The 22467-nt window shown below is 39.6% G+C and overlaps 1 protein-coding gene across 5 annotated transcripts in view; it reads left to right on the top strand.

The window, feature by feature from the left end:
* Window positions 1-22467, top strand: part of PRDM16 (PR/SET domain 16) — a 432507-nt gene that overhangs the window by 210715 nt on the left and 199325 nt on the right. For all 5 annotated transcript variants that reach the window (XM_054009215.1, XM_054009214.1, XM_054009211.1 and 2 more), the window contains one exon: window positions 8417-8467. In XM_054009215.1, coding sequence (XP_053865190.1) covers window positions 8417-8467 — 51 coding nt within the window. The remainder of the gene's footprint in view (window positions 1-8416; window positions 8468-22467) is intronic.

Below are 22467 nucleotides of genomic sequence, written 5' to 3' on the forward strand. Positions count from 1 at the left end.
GGGGGACGACTGTCGATTTAAGATACGCAAATTCAGCTACGCAAATAGCCAGGGCCGGCTCCAGGCACCAGCTTAACAAGCAGGTGCTTGGGGCGGCCAAGGGAGAGGGGTGGCAAGTGCGGCAATTCAGGGGCGGCAGGTCCCTCACTCCCTCTAGGAGCGAAGGACCTGCTGCCGAACTGCTGCCGCCAATTGCAGCTTTTTTTTTTCCCCCAATTGCTGCTGCCGGTCGCAATTGCGATTGCGGCTTTTTTTTTTTTTTGCTTGGGGCGGCAGAAATGCTGGAGCCAGCCCTGCAAATAGCGTAGCTGAATTCGAAGTATCGGAGCCGACTTACCCCGTTGTCAGGACGGCAGTAAATTGACCTCTGCGGCTCTTCCGTCGACGGCGCTTACTCCTACCTCCCCTGGTGGAGTACAAGCGTCGATTCGGGGATCGAATGTCGCGTCCCGACAAGACGTGATAATTCGATCCCCGAGAGATCGATTTCTACCCGCCGATTCAGGCGGGTAGTGTAGACGTAGCCTGAGACTACACCAAGGCCCAGATTTTTAAAGGTATTTAGGTGTTGCCGCTCTCAGTGTTGCACCAGCTAACTGATTTAGGAGCCTGAGTCTCATTTTCAAAATGCCTAAATCCCTTTAAAAATCTGGGCCCAAAAGGCCAAGCTTTCCACCAGCCTTTGGATAGAAAGATATTTTCTTTATGAAAGAGGCAGAAATCGGGTGGTGGAAGGGAGAGGGTGGTTTGTTTTTTATTTTTGTTTTTGCAGAGTACTATATATCGTTACTTGTCTAGTATCATTTGGAGGTGAAAAAGAAGAGGTCTCCTTGTGCGCTTCCAAGGAAGCCACTATTGAACCAGAAAGATAAATCAAAAAAATTCAAGGTAGAGTGGCCAATTGACTGTGATTTAAAGTGAAAGTCCTTATATGTGTTCATGCACTAAACTAAAACACAGGCAAGTATATCGTTTGAAAGGGCATCCATTTGTGTGCACCAGGAGGAAGGGAAAATAATAATTGTAGTCCTCTTTGCAGTGACTGCTAGAATTGAAGTGTCCCAAGCACTGTCAGTTTCTCCATGAGTATGAAAGATTTGTAGTACAAGGCAAAAGTACTCGATGGAGGAATGATAAGAATGTAGCTGAAATGGTTTTGGGTGTTTTATAATTGAGGGCTATCTCCTGAAAGGTGCTTGGCACTCTGGCCTCAAACCCGCAAAAGACTTTGTGTGTAGTCCTAGCCATTTCAATGGGGTTACTAACATGCTTGAGTGCTTAGCTGGATCAGGGTCAGACCCCCCGCACCTCGTTGGATCAAGCCCTAAAGGAATCATTAAAGCTTGAGATACCTCGTTTGCTTTAGGTCCCAGCAGGGATATCTTCCTCTAAGCCAGCCCGCAGAAAGGGAGCAGAGAGTTGGTACAGATGGTGAATACCTTAGCCATCTTCCTGGTGCAGGGCAGAATAGGCAGCTGCCTGACCACATGGGATGCACTTTTAAAGGGATTTAGGCATTTTGAAAATGAGACTCAGGCTCCTAAATCAGTTAGCTGGTGCAATACTGAGAGCGGCAACACCTAAATACCTTTAAAAATCTGGGCCCTGGTGTAGTCTCAGGCTACGTCTACACTACCCACCTGAATCGGCGGGTAGAAATCGATCTCTCGGGGATCGAATTATCGCGTCTCGTCGGGACGCGACATTCGATCCCCGAATCGACGCTTGTACTCCACCAGGGGAGTTAGGAGTAAGCTCCGTCGACGGAAAAGCCGCGGAGATAGTAAATAGTTGAGATACTAGAATTTAATTGACCTGAGCCTACATCATGGTCCTCATTGCAGACCTTTAGGCTCAGGTGGGATCCCACTGACTTCAGTGAGGTTCTGCTTGGGCACAGGAGTCTGGTGTCATACATCACAGTGCTGGATGGGGCCTAGGTTTATAATTCTGTTTTCAGGATTTTCTGTTGGTGTCCCTGAAGTCTGCAGTGCAAAAGCATGTCGAAGATACCTACTTTAGTTGTGATCAAGGCTCCTATGCTTACCTTTAGAATCTGATTCTGCTGTCTTGGTTGAAAGGTATTGGCTACATAATTGCAAAGTATCATTATAATGATTGATATAGGTCCCTGTACTGTGCCTTGGTATATTGTTGTGAAGAATTCTGCAGTTAGCACATAGTTGCTGTTGTGATTTTCATAGATTAGATAATCATAGGTGGCAGCACTTGAGCATATGCTCAACTTTACGCATAAACTTAAGTCCCCTGGACTTCAGTGGAATGTAAGCACATGTTTAAGCACCCTTCCTGAATAGCAATGCGTTTCTCTATCAGGACCTTAGTTAGTAAGCAGTTGAAGATGTTGATAAAGAAAAAAGCATTTAGAAAAAGTGTACAGGACAGCTTTGATCTCTTCATCTGATGGAAACATTTGACAAATTCTACACTATATTACATGGTTGTAAATCTGTAGGAAATACATAAAAATCAGGATTTGCACTGATATTATGAGCAGGGTTAGGCCCACTATATAGCTTCTTCACCCTAGAATTTGCTGAATATGTCACACCATGCCCATTTCAGATTTTTGTTTTAAATGACAGTTTATCTGAGCTCAGGGAATGAATGGATAACATTACTATTTACATAAGCTCATTGTGATCTGTCTCAGTAATGTAATCAAATTAGGGTTAACTGCAGCTGGAGAATGCCAGCTTGTAAACTGTTTTTCAAAAAGAATCACATGGCGTTACTTGACATGTTTAGTATACATCTGGGAGGCTTTGCAAAAATTATAGCACATCCCTAACTAAAGTAACCAAAGTTGGGATTCTGTTGCCATCAGTTCCCTAAATCCAGGAAATGAAATTCAGTGACGTTCTTCAACAATTGGAGGAGTGATGCCTCCAAACAGATTCCTGGAACAAAAATTTCTCAGACATGGCTGCTGCTGACATGTTGTCTTTCTTTTGGCTAAAAACAACAGAGCAGTCGATAGAATTTTGAGTGCATTTATGAACATCTGTGTTAACTGCAGAATTACAGCCCTCTGTGCGTGTCAAGCACTGCATTTAGTATTATGGCATTCGTATAAGATGAAGTCCAGCCTGAACTAGAATTACCCAATGGGTGGATTTTCAATTTTTTTGTTGCTAACAGACATCTTTTATGATGGTACTTTTCTTATTATTTGTATTATTATGATGGATTATGTTTATCTGTATTACAGTAGTACTTAGAGACCCCAATGAAGATCAGGGACCCTTTTCCCTACAAACACATCGGGTACATCTACACAGCAGTTGAACACCCGTGTCTGGCCCATGTCAGCTGGCTTGGGTTGTGGGGCTGTAAAATTGCACGGTAGATGTTCCGGCTCAGGCTGGAGCTTGGGCTCTGTGATCCTCCCACTTCCTGGGGCCCAGAGCTTGGGATCCAGCCCAAGCCTGAACATCTGCACCACAGTTTTGCAGCCTGAGCCCCGTGAATCCAACTCAGCTGACACCGGCCCAGCAGCAGGTGTTTAATTGCTGTGTAGACATACCCATAGGAAATGACAGACCCTGCCCCTAAGATCTTACACTCTTTAAACACACAAATTGTTAATATTGCCACAGTATAACTGGGGAACTGAGGTGTTTAGAGATTAAGGGACTTGTCCAAGTCTCAGAGGACGTCTGTGGCAGAGCTAGAATGTGATCTCAGATTTCTTGAGTTCCTGTCTATTGTCTCAACAACAAGACCATCCTTCCACTTTAAAGTCCTTTGTAAGAGGAAAGTATTAGCTAGAGATTGGACCCAAACCAAATCTCAGATGCTAAAACCTTGTTTCCCACTCTTGAATTTGTAGGAGGTTCAGATCTGGATCTTGATTCAATAGCTGATTGCTCTATAACAAGTAAAATTAAACCCCAGATCCAACAATAGGAACTTTGGAAAAATTCAAATTAGGACCCACATTTTGCAGCTTAGTCTATCAGCAGTATTATCATCCTGTTTTACACAAAGCAGACTGGCTTATCCAAAACTAGAGCTGGTTGGAGAAACTTTGGCAAAACAGGCAGTTCTGCTGAAATGAAAATGCCTCACAAAATCAGTAGATTTTGACAGAATTTCATTTAGGAAAAAAAATAGGAGAAAAAAGTTCTGACAACATCAAAGTGTCTTGTTTTCAATTTTTTTGAATGAAAAGCTTCAATTTTTCAGTTTTAAATGAAAAGCTTCATTTAGAATATTTTTTAATTTTGTATTGTATATTTTAATATACTATAAAAATTTTAAAAGGCAAAATTGAAGGGAAAACATTTTGATTTTGTTTAAATGAAATGTTTCCATCAACCCAAAACAATTTTTTTCAGAATTTTTCTTCACAGGGAGTTTTTTTTTTTTTTTTTTTTTTTTTCAGGGCTGCCCAGAGGATTCAGGGGGCCCGGGGCAAACCAATTTCAGGGGCCCCTTCCATAAAAAAGAGTTGCAATACTATAGAATACTATATTATTGTGGGGGCCTCTGTGGGGCTCGGGGCCTGGGGCAAATTGCCCCACTTGCACCCCCCCACCCCCAGGCAGCCCTGTTTTTTTTTTCACTCCAGTTTGAAACAAGCCATTCATAAAAATCCTAAAATCCTTTGCAAAACAGAATTTACATCCTCAGCACGGATTTGTCCAAAACCACAAAGGAAAGTTGTGTCCAAGCTGGGATTCTAATTCAGGAGTTCCTGACTCTGAATCATGTGTACAGAGCATGTAAAAGGGTGGGTCTGTCCCATGTTAGAGTGAGTAGGTACTGGAATCGGTCACACCCTGTTCCAGGTGTTTTGGAGCACATGTGGGGAGAGAGAAAGTGGTCCTGGAATGATAAGTAGTGTCTGGGTGTTTCCAAGCGACTGTTTCTTTAAGGACACGGGACAAGGAGCCTTGTGGTGCAGGGTGAGGCAAGGCTCCCTTCTCTCCCAGTAATGCAGGATGAGTTCTGGGAAACAGGATAGTTTATCACCTGATTCTTCCCTCATAAGAGTTGAGACACCAACCAGGAAGGAGGCCTGCCTGCTGACCTCTCCCCATCCAGAGAAGAATGGAATTCAGCAGGAGCGGCCAGCTGCGGGAAGCTGATCCAGGTCTGCAACTGACAGGAATAAGCATAGCCCCAAGGAGGTGAACCTTGAGACTCCTCTGTTAGAAGGAGAAGACTTTGGAAGAAAGCTACTCAGGAAGGAGGGACTGGGTGGAAAAGCCTGTTTGTGTTTGAATTTTGAAAGGAACTTTAAAGAGAAGACAGGCCTCAGGGATGAGGGCCTGGGCCCAGCTTGAGACTGGTATGAAGACTCTGCGGGGGTTTTATTTGTCCTTTTGACTGGTGTACCCCAGAAGGGGTGGATTTTTGTTAAACAACTTTAGCCAGAGGACCAAGTCACTGGAGTAGCCAAACCAGGTTGTGGGCATTTTCAAAGATGCCCTAAGAAGGAGAAACAAAGGCAGGGCCACTGCAGAACCATCTAGGCCATGGGGAGGGTGGGGGTGGGGGGGGCACTCAAGAACGGCAACCCAATTAGAGAGCACTAGAGCACATCCCAACTTGCACTTAGTTCTCACTTTTTTCTGAGCATTTATGGTCAAGTGAAACCACTGCAATATGCCCTCTGAATGGGTCGAGAACGTCGCTCCAACATTTACAATCAACAATATTTTATGAAACTTTGCATATAATAGCTAGGATTTATTGTTGAGCAACTTTCATCTGAGCGTGTCAGTGTTTCACAAACAAATTAAGGCTCATAGGATGGGTGTATTTAAACTGTTATACAGAGGATCACACTGGAGTATAGAGAGTTTAGTGGCCTGATTCTCAAAGGGCACTGAGGACCACGACTTCCCAGTGAAGTTAGTGGGAGCAGCGAGGGCTTACTTAGCATCTTCGACGATCAGGTTGTTCCAAAAGCAGCTCAGTGGAATCTATTTGTAACGGTGCATGTTAAACTATTTAACTTTCAGCATATCGTGCTCTTCACATTTTTTTTTAATATTGCTCTAGTGTTCACCTTTCGCTCTTGTTTGCTTTTAGCTATTTTCCAAACCACAATTTCAGTATCTATTAAAAGTTATGTAAAATATAGAATGAGTTAGAATTCTAAATATTTAAAATATGACATGTTGTTATTACAGCTGAGCTCAGAAACATTTGCCAACATTTTTTAGTTCCGTAAATGGGTCAGTCTCACCTGCCCTGGGTCACAGAGGCCCACTAACTTCAGGCTCGGTCCTCGCCTGGTGTAAATTGACATACGTTAGCTAATTTACATCAATTATTATTATCAGAGCCAAGTGAATTTACACCAATTGAGGGTCTGTTTTGTTATTTTAAAAATGGAAACATTTATTTAAAATGTGTAACGTTTCTCATTTTGATAACCTTAATTTCCATCTGTTTTTTGAACGGTCTTGCTGCTCCGGTTGACAGCCAGAATGCACTGTGACATTGCATTTAGGGTGTAATCCTGCAAGGTGTTGAGAACTCCAGCCCCACACAAGCACTTAAGCAGATGGTCTACTTTAAATGTGCGAGTAGTCCCATCAAAATCAATGGAATTTCTTAAATGCTATGTTGAATTGGAGCTAGAGTACTGGCTCAAGCCTTTAGCGTGCCTACCCTGATGGATCTTTACAGCATTTTATAGAACTTAAGTACTTAACCTGCCCATCTGCCTGCTTGCCTATATCTAACTTGCACCATCACTGAAGTGCAGTCACTCTGAGGCAGAATCATGGGGCAGTTCTCTTACCGCACACCGCAGCACTACACAGCTGCCCGGGGGAGGACGTGGAGAACACCGTATGCAAGTGCTGGAAGAATTTAAATAGGTAGAATCTGAATAATTCAAACCAGAATCTGGCCAATTCTCTGGAGTTAGGACAACGCCTACTGTTAAAAAAATGCCATAAGGTCTTTAATGAACACAAGTGGGTTGGAAAACCCTGATGTTGGATCTCACCTGAAAGAGATCTCCAATAGCTCCCCTCCAAATCCATACCATATCCTTCACCAAGCCTGTGCTGCTGAACCAAGGGAAGCCATCGTTAATGGTGTGCATGCCAATCTAATTCTCTGCAGTGCTGGAACGATTTTTATAGCGGAGGTGCTGATGATGGAAACCATGTCTTTGGTATTACTACTTCAAGGCAGTGGGAGTGGTGGCACCCCCGCTATCCGTAGTTCCAGCACCAATGCATTGAGTGCACTGTGCTTTATTTCTTCTCTCTCCAATGTTAGCATCTTAAGTGTGTGAGGATTTCTCTAGCAGATATATTAGGATCTTCTGCAGACTTAGCTTAATTATTTTCCAATGCATTATTTCTTTACATCTCATTGAATTTTTAGACAGAATTGTGCTGCTGTGCAGCATATTGAGTGCTGGTGATTACCTGGCATCTACTCCAGAAATGACTGCATCACCACCTCTGGATTTTCCACTGCATTCCATCTTCTCTGCCTGTACTCTAGGCTGGATGCTTTTTGTGACTTTTTTTTGTATGTGTGTGTATAAAATCTAAAGAAAGATTAACTAGAACAGTTGAAATTTTTCAGTGCTTCAATGAGATATTTTTGTGAGGAAAAACTTGCAAAATTTCTATCTGCTCTAGAATAATGATAATTAATAATATCAGTAGGGCTGGTATACCTCGACGAACATAAAGTATTTTGAGATCCTTTGGTATGGAAAGTGTTTTATAAATGCACGCTGTTACTTGAGTGGAATGGTCTGAACTGGGACATCCCATTGGTGAACCTGTCTTTCTTATTAAGCCATCCATTTAAGAGGCCAGACTATTTTGAAAAAGTCTTACAATGAAGTAAATTATTGTACTGGATAAAAATATAGGAACAAAATAGTATTTATGGCATTCCACCTTTATTTTGTCACTTTTTAATCTTTGTTATACTTTGTTATATTTATTATTATAGATTTTAATATAATTGTTTATATTAAATGTTACATATTATTTAAAAACAGGATTGAGAACCCCACAGCTAGCTAGAAACCACTAAACCCTTAGCACTAGCCAAATATGCCCCCAAGAAGTGGAATTTATGCTAATATTACCCTGCATAGTTATTGACTTCAGTGGGATTTAAGCACGTACTTAAGTGCTTTGCAGTATTGGGGCCTGAAGCAGCAGTCTTAACCACTTATCAATTTTAGACTAATTTAATTCTATGGCAAACATCCCAGAATAAAGTGACTGCTCAGGTCCAGTGAAGTGTATTTTCGTAGTAGTAGTACTGGTGTAAGTATTGTATCCAACTTTGAAAATTTCTACACAGGTTTGCTGCATTTGAGGATTCTGGCCTTTATACTGTACCTAATAACATTTTTTTCATTGTAGATTGACTTATTTTTGTTTTTATTATTTTACAGCAAGTACTGACTGATCCTGAGGTGGTATCCCAAGAGGGCTGTATAAAAAAGGTAGGAAAAGATTTAATCTTATCCAAGTTGTGTTCATTACTTGGCTTTGTAATTATCTTGATAGTTTTCCATTTTCATTTGCATATGAATGTGTAATAAATGTAGATATCAAAATACATGAAAAAGGCTTTCAGAGCTTGTTTTCCATTTCTATGAGTGCAGGATGGTACCCCTAGTTTTATTTGGGGGTACTTTTATGTGTGATTTGTGGATCTAATACTTTGTAAAAGGAATCCTTGTTACAGTTCTAACCTAGGCAATAGCTGTTCAAACCTGGAAACCCCATTTTCCAGTGAAATGATGTTTGTCCTAACTTCTAAGTAGAAGTCAGTTCACCATATGATGTTTATTTGAAATCAAAGGGATCTGGTATACATGAATAAAAGAACAGAATTTAACTAGTCTTATGTATTACCAAGCTTTTCCTTAGTTTGTGACATCTTAAACTATATTTCCAGAGAAAATCTGGTTTCAAGTGTATTTTAGCTATATTATAATTTCTATAAATGTCTATATTGGAACTGTTTGACAACCCCATAAAGTACATGTGTCCGTAGCCTGTCTAGTGTTTTGGTCAGGATTATTTTAAATAACATAAAAATAACATTCTTTCCACTGGTACTGTATCTTTGGTTAACGGTATTATAAGGTAAAGCATAGCAAGTCGCATTTGATTATAGCCTACCTAGATACCCCTAAGAGGGGTCGCTTATCCTTGTTTGAGTCATGAGTTGGCTTTAATTCCTTTCACATGTTATTGTCTTATTAGAAATAGACACATATGAGATTCAAAAGTGTCAAATATTTGAAGTTGGAAAACTGCAACAACTGCCATTTTTTTCACCCATTTAGGACATCTTAAATACCATTTCTTAGCTCTGAAAGTTAAAAGAAAACACTTGTGCAGTTCTGCCAAACATAGTGAAATCTAATACTTGTCAGGCTCCGGAGTTAGTTTGAGAACAGATATTTAGACACATCTATGTCCAGTATGGACCATTCTCTTCACACCATGTTGAGCAAAATAAGCTTTTATTTTGGAAGCTAAGCTTTCCTCTATGAAATGTCTTTTGACCATCCATTGACCTTGCAAGAGGACCTATAGCAATATTGCTGAACTTTTTACCTTGTTGATCTCCATAACTCATTTCATGTTCCTCTGTGCCTCAGTGGGATCCTTTTGTCTGAGCAGACATGGTGACAAGGTGGCAGGTTCTTATTATCATAACCGACTTATCACAAAGATGGAAGTAAATTCTCCATGGTGCAGGGACTGCTCAGCAATTTCTATCTGGAAGTCTTTAATTACAATATCGCAAATCCACATTCAACCTAAAAAGAAGTCTTTGAACAAAGGAAGAGTAGGAGGAGACATTAAACAGACATCTTCAGATATACAAAAAAAAAAAAATCCAGTTCAGTTGTACTGTTTTTGTTACGAAGTAAAAGATGACAACGTTTATTTCCCCCTTCCCAAAAGCTTTCTTGCAGCTTCAAAATTCTCTTACTCCAAATGTAACACTGGACAATTATGATATTTGACAGAGGGACTGCCACTGTGACTTTTTCTTCTAAATGCATTGTAGAGGAGCACTAGTGGGAGTTTATGAGGTGATAAATTTACTGGAGGATGGGCAGTAGGGTTTTACAGCCAGGGTAAAAAAGGTCAAAGCAGTAAGGTAAAGAGTTCAAGTCTAAACTTAATGGCTTGTGAAAGGACCATTGCTGGACAGTTTTTCAGACAGGAGGGGAGGAAAAAACAATGAATGAAAAATAATCTTGTATGATTTCTGCAGAATCAGGACAGGGCTGTGTGCCTTATTTTTTTATAAGAGTAATCTTTGCTTTATCTACATTGCACTCTGAGAGTGCAAGAAGCCACTGGGGGAACATTTCAGTTCCCAAACTTGCTGAATCATTAAATTGCCATACCCAATGGGATATACAATTTTCTGGGGTTTGATTTCCGTTTAATCCTCTTCCTTTTGAGGCATGCTGGAGGACAGGAATGTGGCTCACTCCCCATCCAGCCACCAAGACAGACGTGAATGTAGTGAGTGGGCCAGTCCAGGCTGGAAACCAGGGAAGTCAGAACCAAGCAGTGGTCTCATTGTTTGGAAATGAGTCAGTTAAGTGGCTGTTGAATCAAAGGTTCTGAAGGGGGCAATAGCAGGGAACATAAATAGGGCGTGAGAGAGAAAGACGTGGAAGAGAGGGAAGACCTGAAAAAAGGGAAAGCGTGGAGGGAAGACTGACAGAACTGAAGTATAGTTGGAGACACGTGAAGTTTGTTTAGTTTAAACCCTCAACATAATTTTTCCTGGTTAAATTACCAACTGGAGGAAATGTTCTACTTTCTATCAGTCCTTTTCCATTAATAAACTGTTAGTGAAATGCTCAAGAACTTTATTTAGAGGACACTACTTTATTGTATACTAAAAAAAAGCTTCCATTTAGCTTGGGGTAAAATATAAAATTAACTCAAACTGTTTTTTTAAGGTTCAAATAACTTTTTCACAATATGTTATGGCCTCCACATGTCTGGGTTCTGTAGCTGCTAGAAGCAGAAGTGTCATACTAACACTAGAAGGCTGATTTTGGTGGTGGTACTGGCTTCACAGGAAGCAGGAAGTCCCAGGAATCTAATAAGAGGACCTTTTCCCATGAGGTTTCCAGCCCAGTTTTGTGAAATCTAGAGATTCATATAGTTCACAGAATAATTCAAACTTCTAAGCATGTGCATCCCAGCCAAAGTGAACTGCCAAACATTTTTGTATATTTGCATATTGTTAGCTTTGATTGCATTGTGCCAATACATGGTTTGGGTTATTTTTCTGGAGGTTGAAGTATTTGCTTAAAGGGAATCAGGTAAAATTCACATTTCTGTAGTACACTGCATATATGCCTGCAGGTAGGTTCACGCCACGCACACGCATTTTTATGTGCATAGATATAGATATTTTCACAGATTCCCATACACATTTTCAAGGACATCTTCCCTGATTAAATCTGCTGCCCTCTATTTTATTTTTCTTAAAGGGCAGCTCATGTGCTTTTTATCTGCATTTTTCAAGCTTTCCCACTGCAGATAATACATCTAAAGATCAGCTTTATATCATTATCATTTTGATTTGACTTCGGGAGGGACATGAAAGATAATACTCCCTGTTCAGCTAGGAAATGATGCCAATGTCCATTGCATGATGCTTTTATTTCTGATGAGTAATGCTACTTGTATTTAACTTTGCTCTAAAAGTCACTTTGGATGAACATTTGAGAATCATGCTGAGAGAGGCTCAGGGTATAAGGCTCCCAACCAACCTCTTCTGGATGGACTGTTTTTCTAACTGTGGTGACAAGAGACCTCAGGGACTTCTCTCTTCAGTAGACTCTCTATTTAGTCTCTGTTTACTTAGAGGGAATAGCCTAAGGGGCTACTGGAGAGAAAACATCTGTGGGAGATAATCTATAGAGTTATCTATCTATCACTCTTGTCGACCCTGTCTCCCTTGAGAGCAAACTGAGAGACTTGTAATAAAAAGGCATCGCTGAAGAGGCTTTAGGGACAAATAAAGAGACATGTTAAGGGCCAGCTGAAAATGGATAGAAGACATTATTAAAGCTCAATAGCCATCTTATCAAAATCCAATAGGATAGACATTTGGCAAAAGGTTTAAAATTTATTCTTTGACTTTCTGGAGAGCTTGAATTTATCCATTAACAAGACTGTACTACACAGAGAGGGAGATACCATCAGCTTTAAAAGAGTTAGATTCAATCTGGTATTTTTTTTTATTTTGTATTTTATATATATATATAAAATAATAAAAACTCACCTTTTCTTTTGTGCTTTTTTGACTCACTTTATTTTATATTGCAAAATGTAAGAAGCTGTTAATACAGTACAGATGGAAAGAAAATATAATCTGAAAGTAACCCTTTTTTCCAAAGTAAGTAACTGATAGTCTTGAACATTGTTTAGAGAAAACTCAAACTGCCTTAGCTTTGGAAACCTTGACCATCTAGAAAGTGTTCTATGGCACAACGTGCGCTATATAAGTGGAAAGTTGTCAGTAGTGGGCTTTTTAAATTAAAAATTAGCTTAGTTTCATTGCTGCAAATGTGAACCAGGATAGACCTATAAATCTCTCTAGGTTTATTATTGTGTACAAAATGCTACAGGTCACAAAAACCATCTGATACTTCAGAAACACATTGTTCAAACTGGATGATTGATTGATAATTATGATAATTTGTGAAATGATTATTTGGGTATTATAAGCAGAGCTTGTCCCACTGGGTTGCTGTGAAGACATTTTCTATAGCCTGGGCCATCAGAAATGGCCCCTGGTAACAAGGGATATGGAAAGGTCTCGTCAGTCTCTCCCAGTGGGATCTCTAGGGCTGATGAATGATGACCCAGAGGAATAAGAAATCAGACTTCAATAAGCAGTCAGGAAGGTAGTTAGGGAAGAGCAGGGGAACTGTTAACTGTCTTTTGTGGAGCAATTACTAGCTAGGCCATACAGCCTGAGGCCTAAGCAGGGTCTATCATAATATTAGATACTCACTGAGAGAGTGACTTAAAGATTTTAACTTGAACTGTTTAATGTTCATGAATTCACAGCATTTCACGTTAGTCTACTGTACTGTATGGAACACTTTATCACCATGTTTTTATTTATTTATTTTACACACACACACAGAAAGTGAAGAGCGGATTCCCTGAAACTGTCAAAAAAATCCCAAAATTGTAGTGACATTTGTTTTAATTTACAGTTCCACTAATTGATCCACTAACTGCATACGTTTAGGGTAAGTGGGATCTGTTAGAAAGGTCCTTGCAGTGGTTATGGAGAGCGTGCAGACCAGAGAATAAATGTAATTATTTCTAAATTGTGATACTATCTGTCTCTGTGTTTGTATTTAGCTAGTGTTTTTATCTCTATCTATTCATAAAAAGCATTAATCTAGCAATAGTTCAAAGCCAATTCTATGAGATGCCTGAAACCAGACCTTGATGATGTTTCGCAAAACTATATTGGAGTGAATAGCAATATACATTGGTCATATCTAAAATCCAGTTTCAACATGATCTCTGCCTTAGAGGTGCTGTTTCTTAAGAACTTTAATTTGCTCGTTTTATAGGTTATATCTTTATGAAATAGAAGTATGTTTAGCTGCCACAAACAGAGGCAGCTTTGAGTTGATTTTTATAATCTTTTCTTGAATAGACTTGCGTCATTCCAATAAGCCCTGGACAAAGGAGGGAACAGTTGTCTGAGAGTCTTTTTTACAACATTTCTCTCTTTCCATTGTTAGATGGCTGCTAATAAAAGAACCAGGAGTCCATTAATTCAGTGAATGAACATATAGTAAAGTCAGTTCCCTCTTGAGAACAATAATGTTGAGGTCAGCTTAGGTTTCCATGGAAACTAAGTACTAAGAAGTTTGCATCCTTGATTTTGCTGAAATGAAGCATGGAAAGTAAAAATGGTGTAAAGCAGCCACAGAAAAGTCAGAAAACCAAGTGTTGGTCAAATAACTTTGAACTACTAATGCTGTAGATTTAATTTCTCTGGTTCAATTGTCTGATTAGTGCTGTAACAGGGCTAAAGGGGGCAAAAAGTGGGGAAGATGAGTCAGAGAGAGAGAGAAATATTGCTGCGAAGAGGCTTTTTTATTTTGGTCGTTAAATGTATAAATCAGGTCAAGTTAAGAAGACCCACAATTGTTAAGATTTCTCTATCCATATCTCCGTCTCCAGTACGCTCAAGTGAACTCTAACCCCATGCAACGCAAGAACATGTGAACTCGGCACCTTTGCAACAGTTTCAATTTTCAATATTGTCAATACTGTGGATGATAAGGGTGATTGATGGTAAATTACCACAGCCTCTGCTCGTGAGTTAATGCAAAGCATAGACAGGGTGAAGACTTCCTTATTTCATTATAAATGTGACTTTTGTAAATGAAGTTGATTTTTTTCACCATCCACTCTAGCGGAGTCTCCATTAAATCAGCACAGCCACCAGATTAATCCAGAATGCAATGAAGCTAATTAATTCTTTTCACACTAATTTATAGCCCACTGTGTTATTTTCATGTCTAAGTGAACAATGTATCTCAGGGGAAAGTTCCTAAACTGTATTACTGAGTTATTTATACACATTGTTCTAAATGACATGCATCTGTATTACAATGATATCTGTTTAAGATAAAAATGTGTATTTACTTCAGGGGTTGACAGCTATGGGAGGTCACCTTGCCTACCTGGATTCTCAGCTTTCCTCAAACATAAATGCTCTGACTTTGAGGAAACCTGAGTTCAATAGCAGAAATGGGTACTTAATTTTTTGTGGTGGGGTGAAAGAGAGGTGGCCCATATGTCAAAATCGAAAAACTGATTGATATGAATCTGTGTCCCCTTATATTGCTGCCCTGAAAGTTAAATTATTCCAGTCTTGGTTCACCTCTATTGGCTACTTAGTTTAAAAAAACAATACTACAAACAGTCCTTTGCCAGCACTGATGCAGGCACATCTCACTAAGGCAAAAATGATGACAACTAAAGCTGTCCAAGCTATTCATTACAGCCCTTTTTTGACTACTGTGTGATTTCTTCTGGTCTATTTGTAAGTATTCACAGAATAGTTTGATCAAATAATTTTCAGCCTCCGTGTTATTCACAAAGTGTTTGCATTGATTATTTGCTCATATCAGTTCATGCTGTGTGGTTGGCCAATTAAATCACCTGGTATTGTTTCTGATCCCTCATTGGATGACGGAAGCTTTTTAAAGAGGAGGGGAATGAATAACACTTTCTGATGTGACTTTTCAATAGAATAATAATTTATTTATAGGACTCTCAAACAATTTGATGAATACCTGGCAGCTGCCTAAATAATATGAACCTGCATGGCATAGTGAGGGAACTCAGCACTTTTACTAATAAAATTATTCAGAAATATATATTTGCTATTTAACCATTTCTTATCCATGTTACATTCACCTGTCTGTGTGCATTTACGGATGTCTCTGTGAAAAGAACCAAATAGAATGCCATCTGTGAAATCCAAAACACTTGCTCAGCTTATGCATTTGTTCATTTAAATCAAGATGTGTTAATTGTTTGAATACACTTGAAAGTATGCTGTTTGTCGTAAGGGAATTAGCTGCAAAATAAAATAAAAGTCTGGAGTTTATGTACTGCCTTCAAAATGATTACTTGTGAAATAATATTCTGGATGATTAGGAGGTATTACAGCCTCCAGTTAGTTTAAAAATGCCAGAATGCCCTAGAGATCCTCATGAATCTGCTGCCAGCCGGCCCCCGTCAGAGCTGAAGGCAGCACTGTCTGGAGCCCAAAATCAACTTCAGGAAGGTCATGTGAAAGAAAATCCTCAGTCATCAGGAAGCCCTTGGCCTCATGGCCTTTCTGACATTTTCTGACAAACCTTAAATCACCAAAGCAGACAAAACATCACAAATTTCGGAACGATAGCCTCTGGGACTTCAAAACTGTACATTAACTTAAAAGGTAAAAACCCCCAAAAAACAAAACTAACCCAACCACTCCTGCCCCCAACCCACCCTGTAATTCCTCTCTGCACACAGAGGATGGATGTGGCAGAATTAGATCTAAATTCAGAGCCATAGATGACATGGATTGGGAAAACTGAGAAGACTGTAACTAATACTCTAGTTTAGGAAAGAGGTGTGTGTGTGTGTGTGTGTGTTGCCACCAATTATTTAGATGCAACATTATATATATATATATATATATATATGTGTGTGTGTGTGTATGTATGTATATATGCTGTAAGAGTAGATTACACTGAGTAGGACGGATTTCTTTGCAGAATTGTTTGGACGCAGGATTTATTGTATATATTACATACATTATAGAAGCCAGATGGTGGTAGTAATAAAATCTGTAATCTTCAGGTGCCTGCAATATTCAGTTAATTAAAATGTGCAGCGCTATTAGAGTGAAGAATATGTATAAGCTAGGAGGCCTATTAGACCTCTCCTGCTAAAAAGCCTAGACAATAGGCTTTGGGGGGGGAAGGGGGATATGAGGGGTTGGGATGGGGGGAGAAAAGAGAGAGAGCAATTGGAAAAGTGTGAATTAGCGCCTGGCAGCACTGCACAAACAAAAACGAAACAAGACCTAAAGTGTCATAGTAATGACCTAGATACCGATGACCTATACTTTTCCGAGACACTTAACCTTAGGAGGAAAAAAATGCTCCTTTTAGGGGTTTTTTGGGCCAGAAATGTGTGTAGGAGGGACAGAACAACCAATACCTCACTTGAGTCCTGTGCCTAGTTCAGGCATACAATATATTTTGATGTTGCCTCTCAGACGACTGCTTTCTTTCGACATGGAGAACTTCTGCCTATAAAGCATGTGCTGAAATAATCTGATTTATTTTGCACAAGACATTTGCTCTTTGTGCAACCAGACATGGTAGCTGCATGCACAAATAGTCGCAGACAAAAGCTTGCAAGCACAAAGCTAGAGGCTGATTTGAGACTAATTGAAAATTTGGCCCTATATCTTAATGAATATTAATTGTAATTCAAAATGACTATTTCTTTTCATTCCATTTCATGAACTCCTTGATTTCCAGAATCATGATATAGATGAATAGTAACAGAAGGCTATACAATTTCTATAAAACATAGTATCTTAAGTAGAGCTGGGCCAAAAATGGAATTCCTGAATTTCAAAATTTCATTTCAGGCTGAACTGGGATGAAAAGTGGAAATCTCAGAATATTTTGTAAAGCATCAAAATGAAACATTTCAAAAACTTCCTGTCAAAATATTTGACAACATTCATATGTTCCCACCAAACCTCTTGATTTTGTAGAATCTGAATTTTCCAATGGAAAAAATGTTCTGTCAGAAAATATTCAAGCGTCACTCATCATAAGCTTTATTTTGACTCTCTAAGAATAATATTTAGCATTTACATTGTATTTTTAACTTTCAGAGTACTTTGCAAACATTTTCTAATTAACTAAGTGTTCAGAGACCACACTAATACAGAGCTACAAGTGGTTCTGCTCAGACTTCTGTTTCACTTCTGCCACCTCCTTCTCTAGGAAAGACGAAATCAGCACTTAGTATGGAAAAAGCCAGGTCTCTGTAGAGAGGCAACTGAGACATTTAGCAAACATCATTCATTCCCATTTGAGTCTGGCGTTCCCAAGAATGACCGTGAAAAGAAATAGAGAATCTGGGATAAAATCCTATAATCCAGTGGCTCTCAACCTTTCCAGACTACTGTACCCCTTTCAGGAGTCTGAAATATGGAAATTAGCTTTGTGGGGCCGCCCGGGGCCCAAGGCAATTGCCCTGCTTGCCATCCTCTAACACTGGCCCTGCATTTGTGACCCCTCCAAACCCATCCCACTCCCCCCTGGGTTGAGAAACATTGATCTAGATAAGTTGAAGTACTGTCCCCCCGGAAGACCTCTCTGCACCCCCAGAGGTACATGCACCCCTGGTTGAGAACCTCTGCTATAAACTGTAATTGTATTATGGCTTTACAAGAGGTCTATGAGCTATATATGTGAACAACAAGGTAGGATTCAGACATGGTACTTTAATTGTTTTTCTCTCTGTCTGAGTGTTTGATATCTGAATAACCCAGACCAATCAGGAGTTGAGAGACTACAAATAATGTTGGACTTCAAATGTGAGAGGTTGCACACCAGCTTAATGGCTACGCACACAACATTAACTCTTCAGACCCTTTAGAACCTTGTACAGTCCCACACAGCTCTGTAGATACAGAGACAAGGACAAAAGGTCACATGATAACTTTCGGAGTTTTAATATATCACCAATAAAGGGTCAATGAAGTTTCAGGCTGTCCTGTGATATCAGAAGATTCTAAGGTACATTAATCTCTATCACCTTGGCTTTGTTTTTAGCTTTCTTGTATTAACAGCACCTTCTTCCTAGCAGTGTACCACACAACCCTAAAGATAAGATAGTGGAAAAAATAGAATGTGAACTTCATCCTTCCGCCTTCAGTTATGAATTGTGTAATTTATGCTGGAATTCTTCTCCTCTTAGCTAGATATTACACATTGAAAAGTCCCTGATTAGACTTGGGGCAGCTTGAGTCAGGGAGAGGTGAGTGTTATCAATCTCCTTCATATACATTTTCCGCTGTTGCAGTATTTTTCTCTCCACCAGAGTGCTCTTGTCCACCAGGGCTATCTGAAGAGGCTTGAATTCTGGATGGACTTGACAAACTTAGATCCATTTGCACATTATAGGACCTTCGCTTAACAGATGCAGGAAAGACAACATTTTCAAAAATAGGAGCATAAAATCCAGCTCCTAAATATTTATTTAGACACCTAATTGGCCTAATTTGCCATAGTGCAAAAAACTCTGTTTTGTGTTCAGAAGTACAGAATACTCATTGATATCAGGAGTGCTCTACACTCTTGAAAATCTCAGACCATTTACTAAGATACCTAAATGTGAACTTAGAATCCTAACTGTAGACACCTATTTTTAACAAATCTTGGCCCTATGGACCTTGAAACAGCAACAAAAATCCCCTGTGCACATGTTGGAGTTGTATGTAATTTAAAATAGCTAGTATGAATGACCAAAAGAAGTGAAGAAGAAAGGCAGTGAGGGCATGCTACCATGACTGCTGATTATTTGATGTTCATGACTCATTCTACATATTAAAACAATTCATACCTTCTATGAAGTACAAGTATATAATCCTGAGAGAAGCTCTTGTGTGGGAGAGGAAGGAAAGGAAAGAGATGTTCATTTTTGTACCTCTAGATTTTACTGTGGATATACTTAGTGCAGAAGCCGGTGGAGTAGCTACTGAGAATATCTGTGGGGAAAGGAAGCTTCCCATGCTCCAGGACCAGCTCTCCGGCTTCTGCTCAATTTTATTTAGACAAGTGCCCCACCAGCTACTGGAACTAAAAAATCCTGGTTCATTTTGAGGCAACACTGCTCTCATACTTAGTTGATTGCAGCATACTCCATCTAAATCAATGAATGCTGGCCTGAAATAGAGGGAGGTTAGCCTGTTACTGAACAGTTTTCCTTGTTGTTAATTACTACTTTGGAGACAGGTATTCCCATCCCCTGTTAGAATACTTCCGGAGTGTTGTTTCACAGCCTGTTTAAATGGAAATCCTGAGTTACTGGACACCGTTTCTGAATTTCCAATAGACTATTTCTTGGTTCAGAACCCAGCCAACATGATCCAGTAGAAAATTAATTCCACTCAACTTATATTATAGGCAGATTGGAGTGGAAATTCCAGAAACGAACATAGATGTTAGTGCACCAAAATCGACTTCATGGTTCTTTAGTTATAGTATGAGGCCTGTTTCCTTGAGAATTTAATGTCAAAATTAATCAATGGAATAACTTTGTACAATGTTTTTCTGCAATTATTTGTCTTTGCTTAAAAGAACTAAAACTTGCCTTCCATTGGTCATTCTCTTGGATGACTGATTTTTTTTTTTTTATTAAAACCTTTGGCGCATTTTCTTCCTTTCTCATAGTTATAGTCAGGAATGACTGAGAACTTCTTGGTTTTATTTCTGGGTCTGCCATTTTGACTTCCAGTATTACACTGGACAAGTTGCATAAGATATCCTATGAATCAGTTTACACATCTTTCAAATATGAATAACACTTGCCCGCTTCATGGGAACATTGCGAGGATAAATCCTTAAATATTGAGAGGAGTTCAAATATGATGATGATGACCAGGGGTGTATAAATGTTTACACTGATAAAACACTACCTGTTTTCTGAGAAGTTCAGCTGTACTTTTGCTTGTTCCCATCTCTACTAATAATAATAACTATTATGACAATTTTTGGTAGCTAATATTCTTAATGTAAGTGATCAATTTCTTCTTAGCCAGTTAGCAAGATTTTTTTTCCAGAATAAGTCATAAAAGCATGTTTTATAATATAGTGCTGGAACCATGCCTGTGTTATTCCTGAGTGCCGGTGAAGGCTTCAGGCATCCTCCATATGAATGTTTGTGTTTTTGTGACTCAAAATCATTGCACAAAAAGAGCCCAGTCAAATATCCATGGCCATGAAAGCAGTGTATCTGGAGATGATTAAAGGCCTCTTTCTGTTCATATATACCACATGATACAGAGGTTGGAGAAAAAGTCATTGATAACCGTCAGACATTTTGGAGTCTGTTTGGTTTGGATACATACTCTTAAGTTCAGCTGCTTCTCTAAAACTTATCTGAACCCTGTGGGTCTGCAATGCTTAGGTGAAAATCTTGTGCATAACAACATTTTTTAAAGTGCGATTTCTAGCGATCTCTTATTCTAACTGGGCTGGAAATATCTAAAAAATAGGCTTTCTTGTATTCAGCTCTTCTCCTTCCGATCCCACACAGCCTATTGAAGTGTTAGAGGCTCATGAAAATAAATAATAATGAGAAAAATAAGGACCCTCCCCCCTTTTTTTCTTCCGATTCTCAAAAATGATTCAGAGTTGGGTGTGGTTTTTGTAGAATGAAAAGTGTTTATTCTTCTTTTATCCAAACTGGTTCTTCTGTACCTAGGCAGGATTACAAAAATTGATACAATTTGACATGAATGGCCAATTGCTAAAGAAGAACAGAGATTACTGCAGGTCAGAAGTGATATTGACAGAAATTGTATGAGAAAACTTACACAGCTCCTTGATTTTATTTTGCTTAGCCCCTCATAAAAGGGATCAATCCAAAAGATAGTAAACGTAATGAATAATAAATTCATCCACAAATGATTGGGAGGAAAAACTGTATAACCAAACAGTTCTCAACCATTACTAGTTTTCGGTTGTTAATGTATTTATTCGTTATTTTTAAATCTATCAGAACTTGTTTGCTTTGGGTCTAGCATTTCTCATTGTGTTTCAGTGTGCATCCTTCAGGGAAACAGCATATGCATGATTTACAGTAAAGGGAAGAGGAAGAGGTGTCAACAAACTCTGCAATTTCTCCATATCAGTGAAGGTCTTTCCTTTTTAGATGGAAAATAAAATAAGAAATTAAATTCCAAATAAAATAAAAATAAAAAAGGAGGACCAGTGAAATGATGCATATAAAATAGGGGAAAAAACAGACCCTTTGCCCCTCACTACAGCCAAACAGAACCTCAGTGTACTCTGGGGATTGATAAAGTTTGGCCCATCACCAAAATCCCATGTCTTTTACCTCTGGGAATCGTTCATTTTTTTACCTCTGGAAACCAGCCACAAGTAAGCAACACCACCCCAGACCTCAGTTAGGTACCAGGCACATTCCTATTGTGGCTTACCAATTTGGCCCATGAAAGAAAGAAATCTTTCCTGACCCCCAGAACAGGTGATTAGCTAGACCCACAGCATCTGTCAGGTCGGGGTCCCATTCCTAGTTCAGGTGGGTAGGGAGGGCTGTTGGAATGGAGCCAAGAGAGGCTCCACATGGTCTCTATGCTGAGCTAAATCTTGGGAGCTGGGGAATATTGGCCAATCAGCACTCCTGTCCCCCCGCTGGCCAATGGGTGCCAGAGACTCCCACAGGAGGAGCTACCTATTGTCCCTTGGCAAGTGCCTGCCTCCCTCGCTATTTGGATTGTCTTGCTTTCACCGCTGGCCCCATCAATTTCCCCCACCTGTTGATGCAAGTGGATGGCATTATTGGATCCTTATCTGAACCTCTGAAAATATTGAGGTTTGTCTGTATCTAAAATATCCCTCATCACAAATAATTGTTAAAGTTCCTGTTTTGGGGACATGGCTTGCTCATGGTCACAAAAAGAGGTAGAACCAGGCAGTACATCCCGGAGTTCTAATTCCCGATCTCCTGCTCTATCTCCTAGACACTGTATTGGATTTGGCCCCCATCCTGCAGCTGGCTTCAGGTGTCTGCTGGAGTCCTGCACAGATACAGTTACATGATTGGGCCTTAGAAAGCAAATGTTTCTACTGAGATATTA

The sequence above is a fragment of the Malaclemys terrapin genome, chromosome 19 (genome assembly GCF_027887155.1).
Source record: "Malaclemys terrapin pileata isolate rMalTer1 chromosome 19, rMalTer1.hap1, whole genome shotgun sequence".
In the NCBI taxonomy this organism is placed as follows: domain Eukaryota; kingdom Metazoa; phylum Chordata; order Testudines; family Emydidae; genus Malaclemys; species Malaclemys terrapin.